General features: G+C 51.5%; 1 protein-coding gene and 1 long non-coding RNA gene across 2 annotated transcripts; both read left to right on the top strand.

Annotated features, from left to right (window-relative positions):
- The first annotated feature begins 2,053 nt into the window (after positions 1–2,053).
- Positions 2,054–2,323, top strand: LOC134480470 (TINCR ubiquitin domain containing). Its single transcript, XM_063267958.1, has one exon. The coding sequence runs from the start codon at positions 2,054–2,056 to the stop codon at positions 2,321–2,323; it is 270 nt and encodes an 89-aa protein (XP_063124028.1).
- A 299-nt stretch (positions 2,324–2,622) lies between these two features.
- On the top strand, positions 2,623–4,855 carry Tincr (TINCR ubiquitin domain containing). Its single transcript, NR_130129.1, has 2 exons — positions 2,623–2,946; positions 3,364–4,855. It is a non-coding gene; the product is annotated as a TINCR ubiquitin domain containing (long non-coding RNA).
- Positions 4,856–24,249: the final 19,394 nt, after the last annotated feature.

Below are 24,249 nucleotides of genomic sequence, written 5' to 3'. Positions count from 1 at the left end.
AACAGCAAAGTAGACTAGCAAAACACGGGTAGGTTTTGTTGGTTGGCTTTGAAGGGGGGAGGAGACAGAGTCTCTCTGTGTAGCTCAGGCTCCCCTAAATCTGGTAATTCTCCTACTTTGGCCTCCCGAGTGCTGGTATCTGAAGTGCCTGGTGGCACAGCACACAGGCTTATCCTGCCCATTGTTTTCCACCAGAGAAGCATAAAAACAGACCATTTGGTGACCACTCTAGCCTCAGCCTGTGAGAGACCAAGATTTTCTTTTTTACATTATAAGAATGTCATCCGGGTGGTGGTAGACTTTAATTCCAGCACTCAGGAGGCTGAGGCAGGCAGATCTTTGAAGCCAGCCTGGTCTACAGAGTGAGTTTTAGGAAACCTTGTCTCCACAAACAAAACAAAAACAACTTCATGGGGGTTCAGGGTGAAGCTCCCTGGTAGAGCCCCACAGAGTGGAGCCCTGCCCATAATTCTCCAGTAAGGATTGAGGGCGTGGTCGGAGGAGGCCTTTCCCTGTCATGCCCACCCTTGGCTCCATTTTTAGTTTGACATGGAGGATGTGCGCTTTTTCATAATTCTGTTATATTGTCTGTTCATTTGTCTAATTTATTGTTGGTTCTTGTTGGTTTCCAGAAGCTTTTTACATACAGCGGAAGTCAGTCTTTTGTCTGTTTTTGACTATTGGAAATTTTCAGTGGCTTTGTTGGAGTTTTCATGTGTGCAGTGTGTAGGTGTTTTATATTTGCATGTTGTCAGTTATTAATCTTTCAATTAAAGGCTCCCTATACAGACACTGAAGCGTGTGGGTGGTGAATGTGGGTAAGTGGGACAGTTACGGTTGCCCCCCAGCACCCTGGGAGGTGTGTTTTCCCATATAGTCTCCTACCTGTCCTTTGGGGGTAATGGGGGTCATGGTCTCACTTTGTAGATAAGGTTGGCCTCCAACTCACAGGAATCTGCCTGCCTCTGCCTTCCAAGTGCTGGAATTAAAGACTTATACCACCAAAATGTCACTTGTGCTAAATTTTAGAATGCTCAGTTTGTTTTTCTTTGCGGAGTCAAATTTAGCACCTAGACTGTTCTCTCAGCATTGCCGTTCCTGGGTGAGTGTACGTCAGAGCCCTATGACAACAGTGTCATTTCACAACACCCCTGTGGACAGGCAGAGACACTGAGGTAGGGGAGGAGGGGTTGTGGCAGGAGGTGACAGCGTTAGAGGCCACAAAGTGGCCATTGCATTGTTGCTGGTGACAAATGCTCAAAGTGTGTGTGTCAGAGGCCAAGTGCAGAGTACAAACTGCTCTATCCAGTTGCGGCAACAAGTGCAGCAGGAAAGGTAAAGATGGGCTTGCACAAGTGTGCTGGAGAGGCAGCTGGCTTTCCGGATAAGGGCTGTAAGGGTTGGGAGGCTGGGGCTCCCTTTGCTCCCCATCAGGCACTTGCTGAACCATGTGGGTGGTGAATGTGGGCAAAGGGGAATGAATGTTGAACTCTTACCCATCCCCTGAAGCCCCAGCTCCAGTGCCCACATGAATGGGATTCTTCCAGCCCAAACCCAGAAGTCTGTCTCCCCTACTTAGGCCATGACCGCAAAGGCTGGAGAAGCTATCCCTGTTCCCAACTTGATGGCCATAGAGGACAGAGGCCCAGGATTGAGGTTTCTTTGGAGCCCACAGACACAAAGCCAGTGCCGATATGGATTAGGGAGGAAGTTCCAGAGGATTAAAGAAGTGGGTGGGTGGGTTACACTGCCTTCCTTGCCACCCTTCTCTACCCTTTACTACTTCTGCTTCAAAGAAAGACCCAGCTCCACTCCTCCAACACACCAGGCTCCCCGTCCTGCCCCAGGGCCTTTGAATAGCTGCATTCTTTGCCCCAGAGCCTTTGATGTATTCTGTGTACAGGAGAAAGGTTTACCATGGAGGCTTGGGCTGGGCCAGCCAATGCTACCATCTCTGTGGGCTGCTCCTGCAGCAGGGCGTGCCTAGAAGGGGTGGAGGCTGGCAGCTGAGCTGGTCTGGCAGGTGCTGACCTGCCAGAGTCTCAGGCTGGCAATGGCCATGGAAGAGCTGCGTCGTGGGTTGTCCCGCTGGAAGCGATACCACATTAAGGTACACCTAGCCGATGAGGCATTGCTACTGCCACTGACCGTGCGGCCATGCGACACACTGAGCGACCTGCGAGCACAGCTAGTGGGCCAGGGTGTGAGCTCTTGGCGCAGAACCTTCTACTACAACTCTAGGCCGCTGCCTGACCATCAGACAGTTCGTGAGGCACGCCTGCAGGACGGCTCAGTATTGCTTCTACTCAGCGACACCAGGTGACCAGGGACCTGGGCTGGAACCTGGACTGGGACCTGGTAGGATCTTGAGCTCTGACTTGTGGAGGATGACACAGTGGGAGGGTGCTGGCTCGGGGACAAGGTGAGAAAGGCCCTTGTGACTGTGAGCTCTTCTTCTTAGCTCCATTAGCTTTGTCGATCTGCGGTGCAGGCTCCAGTGGTGGCTCTGGGGACTCTTCCTGCCTCCCTCTGTGTACCTGGCTCTGGCTCTGCATGCCTCTGTGTCCTGGTCTCTCTATCTCTCTGCACACTGTCCCCATATGTTTTTCATGTCTCCTGTGTCTCCATCTCTTTCAGTGTCTGCCCACTCACTTCGGAGGGTGGCAGGACAAACAGCCCTGGGCCACTACTGTACCCTATCCCAAGCCTGTGTGTCTACACTGTGCTCTGTGTCTCCAGTGGGGCCAAGGCTCACTTCAGCTCAACTCCTGGACTAGCTGGAAAGGCCTAGAAGCCAAGTGCTTTTGTCCTTACCTTGTCTCTTTGTGTCCACCTCTCAGGTAGGAGATGGAGCAGTGACTTTAGTGATACAGGATGCTGGCTGAGGGAGCAAACTGGGCCAGGAGGCACCATACCTCTCTTCCTGGGAGCCCAGTTGTACTCTAGGTAAGCTGGTAGAATATACAGGTGGGGAAACTGAGGGCCCATGGGGTGGCACACTAGTCTCATCCTCGTTTCCTAATGTTGGCTCAGCGCTGGTGTCCACAACTTGCTGGGTGACCTTGAGAAATTTTCTGCTGTCCTCTGGCTTCTGACTGAGCTTCTTGGGCTTAGGTCCACAAATGCCTGCGATTCCTGTAACAGGCACCAGGATGCACTGAGCAGCTATACCTGCAATTCCTGTGGTGTCCACCAGGGGATCCAAGCACTGTGGCTGCTACAGAAGAAAGGGCCTCAGGATTGTGGGCAACCACTGCACTCCCTTCCGTGCCCAGATCCAGGCTATTTGGAGAAGGGAAAAAGGGCCATTGGCTTGGAAACTGCTAATTCACAACCCTGGGTCCATGTCCCTTGCTGATCCAGGTGCTGGGCTCCCAGCTAGATGCAACTCGCCAGTCCTGCTGATTACTGCTTCTGGTGTTCCTGATGGTGACTTCCAACACGGTCGTCCAGCCTTCCATCCCCCCAGCAAAGAACCTTCTGGTTACTCTGTGGCCTTAGGACCCAACCCTAGGAGCCTCTGCTGTCTGAATCCTCCTCTGTCCATCCCCAGAGCACAGCCTCCTCAGGGAAGCTCTCCAGTCAACAGGCACAGGTCCTTCTTTGGAGGACCCACAGGGCTCTGGCTATGAGCAGGGGGTCTGCTGGAGGACACTCTGATCCAGGGGGCCCTGATTAGCCCATGGGTGTGCAAAGTGTTTCAGCACGTGTATTTCAGCACGGGCTGTGGGTGGGCGCTCTACTGCACAGCTCTAGTGTCTTTATGACCCTGTTCCCCATTTTCCCCGTGTTCCCTCTCTCACATGCTGGAGACTAAACTGTGAGCCCAGAAGGAAATATTTCCATTAAGAGTTGTACAGGCTGCAGGGGCAGAGCACGGCAGCTGGGGACTGAATCTTGGCCTTTGGAACCAGGTTGCTATAAACGTGCAACTGTGCCAGGCCCTGGGGATTTGGGTCTCTCTCTGCCTCTCCAATCTCCTTCCAGACTCACCAGGCTGTTACTCAGCTGTGGGAGAAGCTGCTGTCCCTGTGAGAGAGCTGCTGGGGGGTGGGGTTGGGGGAGCTGGCATTGAGGGGCCATTGAGAGAAAGCATTTTGACATTTAACAAACACTATGCAAATTGCATGCAAATCACCACTCATTCCTTAAGGCAGACGGACAACCTTAGCGTGTTCAGAAATAATAATGTAGGGCCTGTCCCTTGGTCCCCATCTTGGCGGGCTTTCCTCTCCCTTCCCTCCTTCCCTCCCTCCCTTTGCTCCCTCCTTCCCTCCCTCCCTTCCCTTCTTTGATCCAAGACCTCCTAGCCCTGAAGTGGATGTAAAACAGCCCAATTGGCTGCCTGCACCCTGTTTTCCAGACCAGAGAACCGAGGCCGGAGGTCCCAGAGCCACAGTGTGGAAAGCATGTGCCCCTCCCCAACAGCCCAGGGGAGCTGTGGGGTCAAAGGTCAGGCTGCTGAGCATGGGCCACCCACAAGCTCACCCTGTTCTCTGCATCCTGAAATCTCCCTGAATTTTGGCCACAGGCCCATCAGTTTTTTTTCCACCCCACCCTTTTATTGTTTTTTTATAAACTCCTATTTATTCTACAAAAGCCTACCTTCAGTGCCCCATTTATACACAACCATTCCTTAGACTCCAGTAGTAGCCTCCAGTTTTCCAGGCTCCTGCTATCTATTCCAGCACTATGCTCCTGTCTTAGGCCTGAGTCATGAACCCAGGTTAGGTTTGAGGTTCTTCCCTCTCTGTGAACTCAGTTCAGAAGACCCCAGGTCATTCATTACTCTGGGCTCTAGGTACAGAGGTGCCACTTTTGAATGTGTATCAAATAAAAGACTGAAAACAGCAGGTCCTACTGTGACCTGGCTTCCTTTGTATGTCCCCCCCACCCCCACCCCACCCCACCCCATGGCTCCTACACCGGGTGATACAGCCAGATGCCCATTCTCCCTCCAGGGCCTGACAGACTTCAGGCCCCACCCAGCCAGCAAGCTCTAGCTGGGGCAGGAAGTTTCGGGTGAGACTTGGCAGCTTCTCCCATCTCACTGAGGCCTTTGGCATCCAGGGAGGGGCCAGCTCCCGGTGGGGGCCACCCACACAGGTCTCAACAGTCAGCTGCAGCAAGGAAGGGGGCGGGGGAATCCCACAGTGCTCCCCGTGCAGGTGTTTCCCCTGCAGTCTGGCCCACTTGACCAAGCACTCGCCGGACACTGCCAGTCCTGCCATTCGCTAGAGTTCTAACTGGGCTTTGCCAAGGACCCAGCACAGGAGAACCAGAGGCCACAGAGGGGATGGACTCCCTGTGATTTTCCCTGAAGACCTGTTTCTATGCAGAGTTTTTTTAAACTAGGAAGGCTTAGAGTGTGTCAGGGATGCAGGCCTGCCTAGAATCCCAGGTGAGGAACTGGGGTGTGGTCAGGGTCAGGTCACTTCTTGGAGGTCACACCCATACCTCCTTGAGAGACTTGGGGTGGGGGTGGGGCAAACATTGGCAAACTTCTTCTACTTGAGCTAAGGTCTCACTGCCCTTCCCACACTGAAACTTACTTTGGAAACCATAGGACCTTGGCACAATTCACTTTGCATTCTAAGCTGTCCCCAGCCCCACCTTTCCCCACCTTCCCCCTTTGTTTTTAGCTTCTATTTTCATTTGTCTTTGAGGCAGAGTTGTCATGCTTTAGCCCAGACTGGCCTTTTTAACTAGCAACAATTCTGCCTCAGGATCCTTTCACCCTTCAGTTTCAAAACCACATCTTTGGGGAGGTTCCCAAATGTTCATGTTCCCTTAGTTCAGAAAAATTTTTCAGCTTTTGGAAGGTGACAGCGTAGAGACCAAAATGTAGACAGGAAACCTAGCACAACCTCTCCTGAGAGGCTTTACCCAGCAGTGGGTGGAGGTGGATGCTGAGACCCACAGGCCAGAGCAGATGGGGGCCAATAGGGTGAGCTCAAAGACTCCTGCCTTCAGTCGTTTACACCAAGTGGCCTCAGGGAAGGCATGGAAGCAAGTGACTGGCACCCAGGGTTTGTACGTACGAGTGGGAAGAGGACATAGACGGCAGCAGAAGGAGCTGTGGGGACAGCAAGCAGACTTGGGTCTCCCTCATTTAGCAATAGGAAGGTAAAAGCTCTTCCTCTATGCAATAAAGGCTGGAGTTCATTTTTTATCCAGAAGAAAAAAATTGAGAGAAGGTCTCAGCTGGCCTGGAACTTGATACATAGACCAGGCTGGTCTTGAACTCACAGAGATCCTTCCTGCCTCTGGAGTGCTGGGATTAAAGGTGGGGCTACCACATGGCTGTAGTTTTTCTTTTCATTTTAACTTACTCTCTCTCCCTTCCTTCCTTCCTCTCTCTGTCTCTCTCTGTCTCTCTCTGTCTCTCTCTGTCTCTCTCTGTCTCTCTCTCTCTCTCTCTCTCTCTCTCTCTCTCTCTCTCTCTGTACTTTATTCGGAGGCTGTTTCCCTGCAGCTGGGGCTGGCATTCAGTAACCAGGTAGCAGGCATGTGGGGTCCACAGCCCTAACCCCATTCTGCTCCTATCATTGTGGCCCCTCGGCACCTAGCTCCCTGTTCTGTGATAAATGTGGGAGAACTCAGAATTAGTCATTGTTTGGACGACAGCGAGCCCAGAACACCATCTGCACAGGGAGTTGATGGAGCCGGACACAGCTCTGCATAGAGAAGTAACTCACCCTCTCTGAGCTTTTGTATCCTCATGGAAGGGGGGAGGCACTGGTCAAAGCTCAATCTGAGTTATACAAATTTAGAGGCAGGGGCATAGTGGTGCACTCCTTTAATCTCAACACTCGAGAGACAGAAGCAGGAGAGACAACATGATTTTGAGTCAAGCCTTGTCTACAAAGGGAGTTCCAGGATAGTGGACGCTATATATGCATAGTAAGACCGAGTCTTGAGGGCTTTGAAAAGGGAGAAAGAAAGATGCAGGCAGAGTTATTTAGTGTCATGTCTCATGTATCTCATGTGTGGGGTAGTGAGCGGCAGCCGAGAGGACTCTAGAAGAAATGTCTAGAAGATCTCAACATGGCTCAGCATGTGCCAAGGTCCTGGGGCAGGATGACCTGGTACACTGGAGGCTCCCTTTCCATGAGACACTGAGGCTGAAGAGTGACTGCTGTGGAAGCCAGCAGGATTCACTACTGGGCACCCCATCTCTTCCCTCTAACTCTTCAACACTTTCCAGAAAAAAAAAAGTTCATATTCCAAAAATTGCACTTTTGCAGAGAAGACCCTCAAATCCTGGGATGCAGTGTGGGAACAGATGTTATTTATCAACTGTTGGTGCGAAGGCAGAATTCAGAGATTGACCTGCAGGAGGAGTTGGTCTGGGGGTTGAACGCAGGCTGTCAGATTTGTCACCAAGCACCTGTTGAGCCATCTCTGAGAGCTGAGTTTGCACCCAGTAGTTAAACACTATCCTTGGTTCATTTCATCCTGACCGTAGTAGGTACTGTGATCACCCCATTTTGCAAGGACTTGCCTAACTCCTGAGTTTAAGATTCTGAACAGGGACGGTTTGAATTTGAGACTGTTTAAAAATTTAAATGGGGCAAGGGGGCATCACAGGTGGTCTCAGGCTCCAGTTCAGCCTGGGATGCATCTCTGTTCCATGTGCTGGAGCCACAGCAGCCTCTCTGGGGCCAGGGGTCTGGATCCTAAGGGATGGAAAAGCGAATTATGTGTGTGTGGGATCAGGGTTGGGCAGGGGAGCAGCTTGGGAGAGCTGTACATAAGTACCTGCCACTGGCTGGGCGAGCTAGAACAGGACCAGACACTGAAGCAGATACCATGACCATGACAACTGATGACACACAAACGAAGGCACAAATGAATGAATGAATTTGCATAATAGAAAAATTAAGAGCTTGGTACTGTTGCCATGGCCACAAGCCTGTGTAGATGGTTTCTTAGCAGTTACATGTTTATTTAAACATCTATCTTCTCAGTCTTATTTACCCCTCAAAGGCAGCAAGTGGGCCAGTAGCTAGCAGCTTGAGCCCCAGGTTTTGTACCCACAGGGTGCCCTTGACAGGCTGTCTGAGATGGAAGCCACAGATTCTCAGTCATCAACGTCATGAGAGCTCTCCGCCCTTCACAGGCCCCAGGCCACCTGCACACACACACACACACACACACACACACACACACACACTGCCTGAGACATACAGGGGAGGGGGGTGAGATGTCTCTTTGGTGGCTTGCCATCAAGCTGGACAATCTGAATTCAATCCCTGAAGGAGACCCACCTTCTGCAGCCATCTGACCTCCACACACACAATAAATAAATAAATGAAAAAGATGCTTGGGCCAGCAGGAACCCTTCCCCGCCATGTCCCCTCCGAAAACTCCTGCACAGCCTGTCCTCAGCCAGCTGTCTGGGGACAATTACAGTGTCCCAGACACTGCACAGACAGGTCTCATGTTTAATTCATTCTAAAATAATGACAACCCTAGACAGAAAACAGCAACCTGAACTCTCCACTCCTGGCCAGCAGTACTTGGGGGTGGGTGCCAACTAGGGGTTTGTGTCCTGTATTCAGCCCAGGGTCCCCAAATGTAGGGCATCCTAGGGGATGTGGGAGCCTGTACAGGAAGATGCTGATGGACCATGGAGTGGGGGACACTAGTGTGAGCTGGTGAACACAATCCGTACCTGCCCCTCCCATCCCTGGCATGGGTCATGTGACCAGTGTGTTGCACATACAGGTGGATCAGAAGACTGGGACAGCTGGGGATGAGGCAAGGGGACGTTAGGGTGACAGGGAGTGGGCACCGTGTCGTGCCAGTGCTGAGTGGGCCACACTCAGCTGACCACATGAGACCCTGTGGTTACTGTTACTACATCAGCTGACCTCTCTATGGCAACCGGCAGGGAGTTGTGAGCAGCCAGGGACGAGGTGGGAAGGGACAGGACAGACACGTGTAATTACACACACTCTGAATCATTGTGGTGTAGGTAGAAAATTTACTCCTGTAAATTCCATGTGTCTGTGTGTCTGTGCATGAGTACAGCTACCTGTGGTGGCCAGAAGAGGGCATCAGATACCTGAACCTGGAGTCATGGGATGCATGTACCAGAACTCAGGTCCTTGGCAGGAACAGCAGTGTTAGGAACTTCATAACTTTGAGCTTCATAAAAAGCAACAAAACAAGCCAGGCTTGATAGTGGCCCATGCCTTTAACCCCAGCACTCTGGAGGCAGAGCCATGAGATCTCTGTGAGTTCGGGGTCAGCCTGAATACACAGAAAGTTCCAGGCCAGCCAAGGATTTTGAGACCCTGTCTCAAAATAAATAATTATAAATAAATATATTGCAAAAACACTTTGGGCACTGAGGGTCCCATACTTGTCTGGGTTCCACCCTGTCTCAAGGGACTGAGAGCTGCCCCTAGGAATGTAAAGTGAAATCTCTTGCTGGCCAGAGTTCAAGCCCAGGATCTAGCCTGGGGTCGCACCTGAACAGTGAGGAAGTGGGGCACTGAGCTCAGGGTACATGGGAAAGCTCAGTCTCTGTGTCTCAGAGAAGGGCAGAGCAATCCCTTGGCTACACAGCACAATTAGAAAAGAGGAGCCTGGCCCACTGGCATCGTCTGGAGGCCTGGATCAGGGATGGTGAGAGCAGTCTGGGATGGGGATGCACCTAGCAGCCAGTGGTACCCAGAGTTTCCATGGTAACCTGGCAGGGGCCAGGCCAGAGCGATTAGGTATCCTGAGGAGCAGTAGCTAAAAATAGCACAGGCCCCACAGGGCTCCTTAGTGCTGAGCTTTTGGCAGCCTTCTGTCCTGTCTGCCCTCCCTCCTCTTGGGGACAGGACATGGCCATGGCTGCACCCCGGCTCCCTCTCCTTCCCATGTTGTTCTGCCCATTGATAACCCAGCTCTGCAGTCCTGTTTGTTTCTCATCACAGGCTGATGGCGGGTCTCTACTGAGCTGTGAGTCCCTGAGGCAGGAAGAATGTATCCTATGGGTAGGACTTGGCACAATAAATGTGGAACCAACACTGTATGCCTGAAAATGGATCTGCTAGAAGAAATTACAATGGACTGTTTTACTTTACTTTCAGACACAGTCTCATGCAGCCCAGGCTGACCTCAAATTCACTGTGTAGCTGAGAATGACCCTGAACTCCTGATCTTCTGGCACCTTCATCCTCTGTGCTGTGAACAGCTGTGTGCTGCTATTGCCCTATTATTCAATACTGGGGATGGAACCAGGGCCTTGCTTACGCAGGTGAGCTCGCTCAGCTCTGAGTACCATCCCACCAGAGCTACAGCACCCACAGATCTAGTCAGGCACTAGTCCAATTTGCAGTTGATGGCCTGGCTGTGTGATCTTAGGCAGCTGATTCATTTCTCTGGCTCCTTTCCTCCATCGGGAATTTCAATAGCAAGAAAGAATTCTCAGAAGGGCCCAGAATCCTACATCATTTGCAACTTATGATACCAGGCTCCCATAATGCCACAGTTTAACTGAGAGACGAGTCCCAGCTCTCCTGTCCTGTGTCCTAGCTGTGAGCTATGTCCAAAACCATCCAGGACACAGGCTCTGATTTTTAACTCCCAACTTGCATGTTAGGGTACATAATGGCTGCCCAGTACTGCCATTGTGGCCACAAACATGGTGGGGGTAGGAGTTGTTGTTAGTGGCAGTGGCGGTGGCCGTGGCAGTGGCAGTGTTGGTGGCTGTTGTGGTGGAGGTGGTAATGGTAGAAGTGGAAGTGGTTGTGGCGTTGGTGGTTGTGGTAGTGGAGGTGGAGGTGGAGGAGGAGGTGGAGGTGGAGGTGGAGGTGGAGGTGGAGGTGGTGGAGGTGGAGGTGGTGGAGGTGGAGGAGGAGGTGGAGGTGGAGGTGGTGGAGGTGGTGGAGGTGGAGGTGGAGGAGGTGGTGGAGGTGGAGGAGGAGGAGGTGGAGGAGGTGGTGGAGGTGGAGGTGGAGGAGGTGGTGGAGGTGGAGGTGGTGGAGGAGGAGGAGGTGGAGGAGGAGGAGGTGGAGGTGGAGGTGGTGGAGGTGGAGGAGGTGGAGGTGGTGGAGGTGGAGGAGGAGGTGGAGGTGGAGGTGGAGGTGGAGGTGGAGGTGGAGGTGGAGGTGGAGGTGGAGGTGGAGGTGGAGGTGGTGGAGGTGGTGGAGGTGGAGGTGGTGGAGGAGGAGGTGGTGGAGGTGGAGGTGGTGGAGGTGGAGGAGGAGGTGGAGGTGGAGGTGGAGGTGGAGGTGGAGGTGGAGGTGGAGGTGGAGGTGGAGGTGGAGGTGGTGGAGGTGGTGGAGGTGGAGGTGGTGGAGGAGGAGGTGGTGGAGGTGGAGGTGGTGGAGGTGGAGGAGGAGGTGGAGGTGGAGGTGGTGGAGGAGGAGGAGGAGGTGGAGGTGGAGGTGGAGGTGGAGGTGGTGGAGGTGGTGGAGGTGGTGGAGGTGGTGGAGGTGGAGGTGGAGGTGGTGGAGGAGATGGTGGTGGAGGTGGAGGTGGAGGTGGAGGTGGTGACGTTGGTGAGCAGAAGCAAAGGAAACCAACTGCTATCCACATCACTGGAGGTTAAAACCTGGGGCTAAGCACAGTTTCTTCACTGGTTCTATTGTTCACAGACAAACATCTCACTGCAGGGGGAGGTGGGAAATGTAGTTTTCCTTAATCTCAGCTGAGAAAGTGGAGCCCAGTGCACCTTACTTACCACTGTTTTATGGGAGGCGATGCTCCATGCTGCCTGGAGCTTTTGCACGGCTGTGCACTCCCCACTATTGGGCTCTCTCTTTATTCTTTATGTCTTTTCTCCAACAGTCCCTCTCCCCCAAAGTTGTCTGACCACACCATTTAAAGTCTCAGGGGCCCTCCCTCCCCTGCCGCTTCCTGCAGTAGCAGTCAGTGGGAAATGGGGTGGGGTGGGACTGTTCATTTCCTGTTGAATCCCTGCGGTTTCTCCTGCCCAGCATCCTCTCCCTTCCATTCCCTTCTACCCTAATAGCTGGCCATGTCTTACCCCTTATGCCTCTTGGAAGCAAAGAGCCTAGGATGACCCTGAAGGCTCAGGAGTCACTCCAGGCCAACGGGCCACCCCATGGCAGCCACCACACTGAATCCCCACTTCAAAACAGGACCTCAGCCTGGAGGAGTAACTCTGAAACAGAGAGCCATGTAGCCCAGGCTGGCTTCAAATCAACATCCTCTTGCTTCCGCCTGCCTGGTGTTGATGACAGGCATGTCCCCAGCTCCTGGTGTCAGTCCTTTTCTTCTTTGGACATCAAGATTCTCCTGAAAAATGGAGTTCCTTGCTTTACTGAAGGTCACCACCGTGTCCCAATCCACCCAGGCCCTGCATAGTCTACACTCCACACCTCCTCCACCTTCCCCCACCACTGGGCCTCCCTATGCCAGGATTCTGTTTAGTTTAATAATCTTCTGAAAGTTTAATTGTTCTTTTATTCATCCGTGACCTTTCTCTCTCATCTGGAGATGTATTTATGGCTAATCTACAAACTTCAAGAACCAGATCTATTTGCAAAACCAATTACCTGCATATGCAAATGAGCCTTTTGCTGTCCAGGTCCCTGGGCCAGCTGGTGGGGGCAGCAGTGGGGAGGGGAGCATGGATCTGCCTCGAAATTCCTGTAGCTCTGACCTGGAGCTCCTAGAGTTAATGAGAATCCTAGGGATCAGCAAGAACCCAGGGCACCCTCTCCCTAACAGGCACCCTCTCCCTAACGGGCACCCCTCCCTAACAGGCACCCCCTCCCTAACGGGCACCCCTCCCTAACGGGCACCCCCTCCCTAACGGGCACCCCCTCCCTAACGGGCACCCCTCCCTAACGGGCACCCCTCCCTAACGGGCCTCCCCAGTGATGGGCAGGAGAGCGGCTCCCTGTCTCATGCATGCATCCATCCTTGCATTCGTTCATTCATTCATTCAGCCATTCTACTTTCTGTGTACCAATGCACTGCTGTCCCTTCTGGTAGCATGGACAGGAAGAGCAGGTTGGAAGGAGAAAGCTCCCACTTGGAGTGGAAGACAAGATGGAGAGCCAGGGATTCTGGAACAGAAGAAGTTGAAGCAGGGTGTCATGGGTGGAGCCCTGCCTAGAGTACCCCAGTGATGAGCTGGGGGCATGGTCAGGGGTGGAGCTCCACCTAAAATCCTCCAGTGACAGACTGGGGGTACATCTCTGTGGTGATCTTTGGCCCAGCAGGAATGAGACCCCGCCTCAGAGCCTTTGCATTTAATGAGCCCTTCGCCTAGAGTATTCTTCCCACAGATCTTGGCCAGGCTGCGTCTTCCTACCAGAGCAGCTCATCAACTTTTGCTGTCACAGTTGATGAGTCTGTCTGCAGGAGGCTGGGACTGGCTGAGATCTTGACTTGGTCATGTAGGCCAAATGTCCCCATTTCTTAGTTGAGAGCATCTAGACTGTTACTGGGGCTTGTGACTTGGCCAGGAAGCCCCAGGGAGCTGGGCAAGCTAGGGTCTGAAGCCAGTCACGGCAGGCCGCTGCTTCAGGCATTCATAGGGGCTCTGAGGTGAGGAGGTCACTCCTGGATCCTGGGCTGGAAGTGAAGACCCCCTCTCCCCTAGACCAACCCTAACTTCTCACCAGAGCAAAAGGCAGCTGTGGTCTTGCCTCCTCCGTCTCTATCCTGGCACTGGGGTCTCTCTCCTTGGACTCCATCTTACTTCAGGTGGCCATGATTCAGCCCTGTCACCCACTGTGACTGGTCCCCACTTCCCTCTCACTTACTCTCCCACGGTATATGCAGAGACATCAGAACTGAGGCTGACAACTGCACCCAGCCTGCTCCCCATCCTGGACCCCACCACAGGGGGAACTACTCCAGAGTTTATTAAACTATTACAGAGTTTAAGAGACATCTATCTCCCCTTAGCATGCAGTTCCACTGGCCTATCACACTGTGACTCCCGCAAGAACACTCTGTCCCCCAGCTAGTCTTAGAGAAGAAGGCTGATGCTTCGTGATGTTGGGGTGAGTCCTGATGGGCTTAGCATGCATGGAGCCCATTACACCCAAACCCCTTAGCCTGTTTGTCTAAGAACATCGTACTCAGCCCAGAGGGGGCTCAGCAGGTTGAAGATATTGCCTGAATGGAAGTAGGATGCATGGGTAGCTGGATGGATAAAAGGATGGATGGATTAAAGGATGGATGGATGGGTGGCTGAGTGGTTTGGGGAGTGGGGAATGGGAAGATAAATGGCCGGAAGCATAAATGTGGTCAGGTGCCTGACTGGAGAGAGTGTTGCCACGGTGTTTTCAGCTGTGGGGTCTGTGAGCTGGAATGAACGGTTGTGTGCATACATGTATAGAACTGTGACGTGTTCACACAGTCAGTTCACATCACTCAGGGTTGCTGCTGATGCTAAGTGTTATTTGCTTAGATGCCAGCCATGGATGGAAGGGGAGTTTGTGGAGTGTGTCCAGAGTTAGGTGCGGAAGGCTGCTGTCTTCATTAACATGTGGGTTTGGTGCCATTGTGGGCTGGCAGGTGTAATGGGTGGTAAATAGTGGGTACTGAAACTATTCTGTGACCAGCTGAGGTATGGGGACAGTAAAGGTCCCATGTTAGGACCCACAGGCCATACATGCTCCTCACCCTGCTTTTCTGTTTCAGTTACACTAGAAGAACCCCCACACTTCCTTTTTACTGCACATAATCCAGCGCACCTCCGAACCCCCTGGCAAGGGCCCCTCTCAACTTCTCTGTCCCCACCTTCCAGTCTCTTGCTTGAGGCTTGATTCCATCCTGGCCGCCTGCGGATGCAATTACCAGACCGCGGGGTGTGGGCAATTTGCTTTCTGGGCTGAAAAGCTGCTCTTGTGTCTTTGTGATTTTTACCAGCTCTGAGACAGGGGACAGAAGAGAGTGGAGTAAGAGACAGACATAGAAGAAAAGAGACACAAATGAGAGACAGAGGTCCAGCCTTAGAGAACCCCCATCCCAAAGGCACCTAGTTCACAGAGTCCAAGTTTTCCCTCATGATGTGTAAGTAAGCCTCCAGCGACAGGCAGGCAGGCAGGCAGACAGACAGATGTGCACACAAGCTCTGTAGGAGGAACATCACCGTCCCAGTTTCTATTGGAAAGAGATTGGAAATCGTTACATTTGGAGTAAGAAGAGCTAGTGAGCACCCCACCGAGGGAGGCATCCAAGCCTCACGAGCATGCTGGAATCTGGTCTCAATACATTCAAGGTCACTGTTTATTCTGCAGCAGGCTCTGAGATGGGCAGGGAGAGGGCATCCAGGTGGAGGAGCAGGGCACACAGTTGGGCCTTCCCTGCTTCCTGAGCAGCCTGAACCATCCCCATCTCGAAGCCAGGTACAGAGTTATGACCTCTGATCTCTCCAGGGTGTGGCTTCCCAGGATGTCCAAGATGTCCAGGGTCCCTGCCCTTTCTGCTTGCCTTGTGCACAGCTTACCAAGTCTGTTCCCCAGGAAGCCCGGCCATGAGATTGACCAGCTCATGGGCCATTGCCCACCCTTCTGTTCCTGGCATTTCTTTCCTGGCTTCTAGGGGAAGCTGTAGGTCCCAAACCAGGTCATCCCAAGAGGAAAGGTCCCTTTCTGTGGCCCCTCCCATGAAAGCTAGGATGGTGACAGCTGGGAGAAGGAAGAGTTTGGTGGGGGAACACTTTGCAAGCAAGCAGGAAAACTTAAGTTTGAATCCCCAGTGCCTATATCAAAAGCTGGGCATTGTCGAGATAATACCAGAGCTGGGACCTCAGAACCCACACACATTTTCAGGTGGGAGGGGTCACAATGGTCTTATCAGGAACGACCCAGTAACCTGAAGTGGGTTGGGACAGGACTCACAGGTGACTCTGAAGACCAAGCCTAGTTTTCCCAACTCCAGCTGCCACCACACCCCCTCCAGGAAGTCCCTGGGCTGCTGCCCCAGCTCAGAGACTCCAAGGACACTCAGGTGTGCGCCCCATCACCATACAGTGTCTTCTTGTTAGGCACATTTCTGGAAAGGGCTGGGTACTTCTTTCCCTCCAGTCCACTACCTTTGTCTTACCAGTGACCTTGGCTGGGAGCAGGAAAAATGATTTTGGTTTTAGCCATACTTAAGATGGCTCAACAGGGCTGCCACATGCACACACAGCCAGTGGCTGGGATTGTGCACTGTACAAATGTTGCACTCCACTTCCAGAGCCACCCCAGCTCCACAGAGTCCTACAGTTGGGGATCCAGGCCCCCTCTTTCACTTTCAGACCCTGATTTTCCATTTCTCCCTCTCTTGCTTTGGGGAGGGAGTAAATAAGGTTCCGAACTACCTACTGTGGGCCCACAGTTTGGATGTCCACAACTCACTTCCCTATTCTGGGCAACTTGTATACATACCCTGCCATTGTACCCATTTTTCTGGGCAGGAGATGAGGCCCAGAGGGGTAAAGGTCTTTTTCTAAAGTCACACAGCAACATAGCAATGAAGAGATAGAACTGGGGATACAGGCATAGATGGGGACTTTTAAACATTTACTTATTTGTTATGTATAATACACTATAGCTGTGTTCAGACACACCAGAAGAGGGCATTAGACCCCATTACAGATGGTTGTGAGCCACCCGGTGGTTGCTGGGAAATAAACTCAGGACCTCTGGAAGAGCAGTCAGTTCTCTTAAAAACTGAGCCATCTCTCCAGCCCAGATGGGGGCTTTTGAACCCATGTATGCCTATCATCACTGAGAAAAAAAAATTGTACCTGTTCATCTCTGAAAGCAAAGTGCAACCCTCATGGCTTTGGAAGGTGCCCACCTCTTGCTTTGGTCGGGTTGAACCTTTTATGAGTGTGAATTTCAGGGCACGGAACCCAGGGTCTTCTCAATGCTGGCAAAAACCACACCCCCAGTCCCTCACTGGGGGATTTTCAACGGGATGCCCTCAGCCCCCTCACTGGGGATTCTAGGCAGGTGCTCCACCTCTGAGGACGCCCAGCTCCTCTGTAGAGCTCCAGAGGGGTGGACGTTTCAGGGTATCATTTACATATACAGTTCTGGGCCTGGGGGCCTTTTCTGGCACAGCAATGGTTTCCACAGAGCACCCCAGAGTGTCTGAGCCATAAAGCTGTCCCTTGGGCCCTGACCTCTTATGGCCAGGCTTGCCATGTCACCCCTTCCATGCTGACACAGGATGCCACACATTCTGCCTGCTGTGTCCCAGCCCACTTTGCCGCCATGGCAGCCAGTCTTATCGGGCTCTGGTAAACCCGCTCTGAGTCTCACTCTCGATGATCAGTGAGTTCTGGGTAATACACCAACCGTTGTAATTGATAAGGGTTTCATAGATTGCAGCCACTTTCTGAAGTCTTCCATCACAACCAGGCCGTTCTTGATCTTCCATCCGGGCACTTCCTGGCCTTGGGCCGACACTTTCCATTACGGAATTGCTTGGACAGCATTTAAGTAGCAAAATGCCATGTCATTTAATTTTTTTGAACCATGGAGATCAATATGCTGTCCTTCAGGTGGCCAAGACCCTGCAGTTAATCTCATCTTCCTGGTCTGCCTGGGTGCAGTGGGGGTGGGCACTCAGTGAGGGGTGCTAGGCAGGGGCTCCCTGTGTGGATTCCCCACCCAGGTCCACACTGTGTGTGGGTGAAGGAAGGGAAACTGAGTCTGCAAACCTGCAAATTGGGCTCTTATGGCTGTGGGTAGAAACTGTGGCCTAGTGAGTAGATGCAGGGCCTCTGCCCAGCACCGCACAGGGGCGGGGACACCCTGCAGAGACCAGTCTGATGGAGGCCCTCTGTACATGTGACAGCAAAGGCAATCTGGCACCTGACTTTTTTTCCTGCCTAGTTTTTAAATCTTAAAAAGTATAAATTTTTTCTTTTACATTTTAGGTTCTGTGTTGATATGTGTTTGCACAGGACTGCAGTTCCTAGGATGTCAGAGGATGGCATTGAATCCCCTTAACTGCAGACAGTGGTGGGCTGTCCCGTGCGTGCTGGAACCTGAACCCACAGGACTCTGCCAGCTCCTAGCTGAAGACGGGGTCTTCCTATGTGGGGCAGATTTACCTTCAACTCCTGATCCTCTGACACCCAGGGTTCCTCCTAGTTACTATGGCTATATCCCTACACACACACACACACACACAATCACCCCACTCCCCCTTGTGGTTTTTTAGGGGTCAGGAGCCTGTTACTGGATTAGCTGGGTGAGTCTTGCCTGGAATCTTCCACAAAGTTGTCCCATGTCAAGGTGTGAGCCTGGGGCTCTGTGAGATTGGTTTGGGGCTGGAGGAGCCAAAACCCGACTCATTCATGAAGCCATAGGAAGGGACATGGGTTCATGAAGGCAGACAGACACCTCCTAGGGGTGAGCAGTGGTATTGAAACCTCACTCTATGAGGCAACCCTAGTGGTAAGAAAAGGAATTGCACCCTTGGTCTGTGAGGTATATACATGTCTCGAGGCATTTGACAGCTCTATTTGATATGGCTGGAATGATCTTCCAACTTGGCTTCCACTGACTCAGGAGTGTTGATCTGAGATCAATTTGGAGAGGATGTTGGAGAGCCCTGTGTTGTAACACTTTCATTTAGTCCCATGCGTCAACCCCAATTCAATGTGGGGGATAGGGATTGACTCCTCAGCAGCCTCAGTGCCACTAGGAAGCCTCCCAGGGCCCCGTGGGAGGTTTGTCACAGCAGCTGCAGCCTGTGGTGATTCGGGAAACTCTCCCTCTCTGAGCCTGTTCCCACCACTATAAAGGAAGAAGACAAACTTGTCAGGAATATGGGAGAACCTGGCAGAGGATATGATTTATTTGTAGTTTGGAGACAGGGTCTCATGTAGCCTAGGCTGGTCTCAAACTCACTGTATAGCCAGGGGTGGTCTTGGATTCCAGTTCTGCCCACTGGGTCTCAGTCCCTTGTTCAACTGTCAAAATGTAGAGCTTGGGGTAGGAGGCAGGGACTGGGCTCCCAGAAGCAAATACGAATCTTGATTTCTGTGGTTGACCAGGCTGGATCAGTGTGGACCTGCAGTCTGTTCCAGTTTTAAAATCAATGTAGACCTGACCCCATCTTGCCTTTCAGCCACTCAAGGTGATGGCCACTGAAAAAGCCCATAAACCCAAGGGACACAAAACTAGCAGAGGTGACTCTCCTTTTGGTGTCCCCGGCTCTGGAGACTTGGACTGGGTGAGAGTGACACAGCCCCACCAGGGTCCAGAAACTCCTTGAAATCTGCAGTTACTCAAAGGCATCCTTTGTCCTGTGCCGTCCAGCTGGAATCCCCCCATCACCACCCCCTCCCCGAGAGCACTGCTGGGCTGTCATCTCAGCAGGAATGCCTGGGAGACACAGACAAGAATGACCCATGATTGTGGAAGAGGCCTCCGGTCTAATTTCCCAGAATGGGTTTTGAGCGGTTAATGCGGCCCCTGCTGGGCACAAGTGGCTGCGCCTGGCAGGGCCTCAGGTTCCAACATTCAAGGCACCAGAAATGCCAGAGTCCCACAAAAGCTCTGGTCCTGGGAAAGAAGGTCAGGGAGAGCCCTGTCCTCAGGTCCCTGGGTGGCAATCAGGGTACCTCCAAGGAGTCACACCCAAGGTCAGTGCTCAGTCCCCAGGCTTGGCCCTGTTGGTACTAAGGACTCAGTCTGGGCTCAGCAACATAGTCAAACTTTGGGGTTCAGGCTGAGAGCCGGAGCTGTTTTGGGGTTTGAGGTTCAGGTTAAGTTCCAAGCTGAGGCTGTAGCTCAGTCTAGAACGGAGTTTAATTTAGAATAATTTCAAAATGGCATCAGGGTGGTGTTTGTTGAGTGAATAGTAGATATTCTCAATGATTCAAAAATTGCCTGGCTTTGGTGGTGCACATTTTTAACCCCAACACCCAGAAGGCAGAGGCAAGTAGATCTCTGAGCTTGAGGCCAGCCTGGTCTACAGAGTGAGTTCCAGGACAGCCAGGGCTACACAGTGAGACCCTATCTCAAAAACAAACAAACAAATAAACAGAAAACAGAAAACCAAACAAAAAACAAAACAAACAAAAAGATAGCTGTGTTATAAATGGGGTGTGTGTGCTTCCTCTCCCTGATTCCAGGTCCCAGCGGTGGAAGGAGGCTGTTGAGGTTACACAGATGACTCTTCATGTCACAGCCTAAGTTCTTCCTGAAGCTCACAGGCTCTGCCTTCCCAGTTTTATCCGCCCTGCCTCTAGCCTCTCTCTCTCACCCTCCCTCAGCCTCAGACACAGGGGTCTCCTCTATGCTCCAACACACCAGCTCCATCCTGTTCCTGCCCAGGGGACTTTGTATGGTTGCGCCTCTTCCGCACTTCTCTTAGGCTGACCTATCCCAGCTTTGAACTCTCTATTCAGCCATCATTAACAACATATCCCTCCCCAACCCCTCCCCTGGCATTGCAAGCCTCCCAATTCCTAACAGCTTCCTGGCCTATTGGAGCATAGAGGAGACATCTTATTATTTGGTCCCAATCGCTTGCTGGCTGGGATTCCTTTATGTAGCTATTCAAGTGAGTGTTGGGCACAGGGTCTAAAATAGGGTCTAGCACACAGTAGGTGCCTAATAACATGCCTATTGTCGGTTGGATGAATCTCACTTTTGGAGCACTCTGAATTAAAATTTCCAAATAAATTCCACCGTTACCCATAGATTAAATGCTCCCGTTTGTGGGTATTGAGGTATACAGACTTCTCCACGTTAGATACTCTCAGGCCAGGCAGCAACTGAGGTGCTTTACTTTGCACGTGCGCCTGTGCCCTGGGCATCCTCTCATCTCCACCTCCACTGGCACTTAGTGACTTTGGTTTTCTGTGTGGACCCTGTCCCTTCCCCCAGCCCTGTGACAGGGCAAGGGGCTCATCTCCCACATTCTATCCACGCCCATCCCAGAATCCTACAGAAAACCTTTGTCTCCTAAGCAACAAGGCACGGAGACCGCAGGCAACTTTTGAAGGTCACACGCAGCCCCACTGGGCTTCTCTTCCCACGCTCTAGGCACCACAGGGCCAGGCGAATCTCTTTGGCTCGGGTTAATGAGCATCTGCCAGTTGGGGATGCAAAAGCCCAGTAAATTTGTTTTTCTGGATATCTCAATGCGGCCATCGGCCCGCGCGCCCGGCCCAATGCGGCCTCCTGTTCCTCTTTGTCCATATCTCAACTTGGCAGGCAAAATCCCTTGCCCAGCAACGCGCCTTCAGCAGCCTCCCCCCAACCCCCGTATTTATTTATTCTCTACCCTGCTCCTCCCAGCAGCTAGAGGAGGAAGCGATTAGAAGAAGGTTCAATAGAACAAGAAAAGATGAACCCTTTTGGGGAGAAAGGGATTTTTTTCCCCCTCAAAGAATGCGGACCGTGGAAGGCAGAATCAGAGGTTTGAATAGAAGCTCCTAAGAGGCTGTGAGTGCCATGCAGTCCCCACCCACTCCACCCAGGCTTCCCAGTCTACAGAGCCTTCTGGCTCAGTGACCTGGGGACTGTGGAGACCCCAGGAACTTCACTTCATCTATGCATGTGGGGGGTCCAAGGGAAGGATTGTGTTTTTTGATCATGAGGTTACGCTGAGGTGTCGTTGGGCCTAGGTTTTCTGTAGTTGAAAGATGAGAGAAATAGGCTTCAGTTGTCAAGAGTTACTAAAGTGTTTCAGAAATGACTGCTTACAATACTGTCACTGAGTGTAAGTGATTAGTCCTCATGGGCTCTTTGCAGAGTGTCCTGGGCTTTAGGCTGTCCTGGGAGGTAACCCTAAATCAGCCAGCTCCATGCTGGGACTCTGCCAACATCTACAACAGGAAGGGCCCATTTCACCTCAGTGGGCAGGATGTTACAGTTCTTTGACATGCTTTTGTTGAAAAGCTTGTCAATGTTATTAAAATCTGAATCACTACTGTAAACAACTCCCATTCATCTTCCTCCCTCAGAGACAATTTAAACGTTTTAAGCAATGGTGGTACTCAGAACAACAGACAGAAGGAACAAGGAAAATCTGTAGTTGAGGAAAGTTACATAGGATTGCACTGAATTTACTCTGAAAATAGAATGTCAACCAAGAGATACCGGGCTCCTGTCATAAATCTGATACCTATGCACCCACCCACCCATCCACCTACTACCAATTCAGCCACCTAACCATTCACCCATCCACCCATGTAGACAGCCATTCCACTGTTCATCCACCCACCTACCCACCCATTCATCCAAACACTCGCACATTCATCAATCCATCATTGTTCATCCAACACACTCGTTTATCCACCCACCCATCTGTCCATCCATTTCTACCCACCCACCCACCTACCTTATATCCATTCATCCTTATACCCAATCACACTTCTATCCAGCTACCAATCCACCCTTCCATCTATGTATCCATCCCTCCAGCTCTCCATCTACCCATACTTCTATACATACATACATACATACACACACACACACACACACACACACACACACACACACACACACACACACACAGACATACAGACATATATTCATCCATGGACCCATCCATCTATGCATCCACTCATCCACCCACCCTATCAATCCATACATCCATACTTCCACCCATCAAATCTTCCCTATGCCTTTTCTTCTTTCTATCCATGTCCACATTCATTCATCAATCCATCTGCCCATTCACCCACCCACCCAGCCAGCCACCCAGCCACCCACCAATTCATTCGTCCTACTCCCATCCATCTACACATCCATTTTGCCCATCCATCATCCCACCCATTATCCAACTACCGATTCATCCAATCAACAGTCCACCCTTGCAGCAACCCACCTCTTCATCTACCTACTCATCCATCCATCCATCCATCCATACATACATACATACATACATACATACATATATACATCTACCCATATATCCACTCATCCACTGACCTACTCATTCATCTAACCACCCACACATCTATCCATCATCCATTCATTGACTCTACCACCCACCCGTTTATCCATCCATCAATCCATCTATCCATCCATCAATCTTATCCATCCATACACCCATCTACCCACCCACCCATTCATCAATTCATCCATACACTCATCCAACCATCCACTCACACATTATTCATCCACCCATCCATCCATGCATCTGTCTGTCCATCCATCTATCCATCCACCCAACCACCTTTCCATCCACCCATCCAGCCTCCAAATGAGTCATATCCATCAATCCATCCACCAACCCATCCATCTATTCTTCCATCACCCATTTAGTTACTCATTCACCACACACCCATTCATCTACCCACCCACCCATGCATCTATCCATCTGTCCGTCTATTCATCCATTTACCCATCCACCCACCCACCATCTCTCCCCTTCATCCAACCACCCATTTACTAACCCATTCATTAACTTATCCACTCATCCAACTATCCATCCATCAATCCACTTTTGCATAAACCCACCCAAGTATCCACCCATCCACTTAACCAACCACCCATACATAGATACATGTTCATACATACATGTGTACATATTACACACAGCCACATTTCCATCTACTCACACTACTAGCCACCATTCATCTATCCATCCACCCAGTCATCAAACCAACCAACTACCGAACTCCCGTCAGGCCACCCACTCCTCCATACATGCACTCACCCGCCCATCCAAACAACCATTCATTCAACTACTGACACACTCATCCACTCATCTGTCCATCCACTCATCCATATCACCCACCCACTCATCTCACACCCATCTACCAATCATCCATTCACTGTCTACCATCCATTTCTCCATCCATCTACCCTTGCATCAACCCACTCATCCTTCCATCCATTACCTATCTATCCATCCATCCATCCATCCACTCACCCACCTTCCCTGCAACCACCCACCCATCCACTCACTCATCCATCCATTTATTTACTTGTCTATCCACTCATCCATCCACCAACACACTCATCTAACTACCAACATATTCCTTTATTCATCCATGCACCCAAGCACTCACCCATCCACCAACCCATTTATCCATCCATATACCCATCCACACTTCTGTTTATCCATCCACCCATTACAGACACACACACACACACATCCATCCATTCCCCCATTCATTCTTCTATTGACTCATCCATACACCCACCCAACCGTCCATCTATCCACCCACCCATTTATCCATCCTTCAATCCATCCATCTACCATTCATCTATCCATCCACACACAAATTCACTCACCTATCCACCACACATCCATCCACCATATATCCATCCATTCTTCCATCCACCCATACATACA

The sequence above is a fragment of the Rattus norvegicus genome, chromosome 9 (assembly GCF_036323735.1).
Source record: "Rattus norvegicus strain BN/NHsdMcwi chromosome 9, GRCr8, whole genome shotgun sequence".
Lineage (NCBI taxonomy): Eukaryota > Metazoa > Chordata > Mammalia > Rodentia > Muridae > Rattus > Rattus norvegicus.
This window is presented reverse-complemented; position numbering and strand designations above follow the sequence as displayed.

What these genes read in the sequence shown, in the direction of transcription:
- LOC134480470 (XM_063267958.1), top strand. Translation starts at nt 2,054, where the DNA reads ATGGCCATGGAAGAGCTGCGTCGTGGGTTGTCCCGCTGGAAGCGATAC.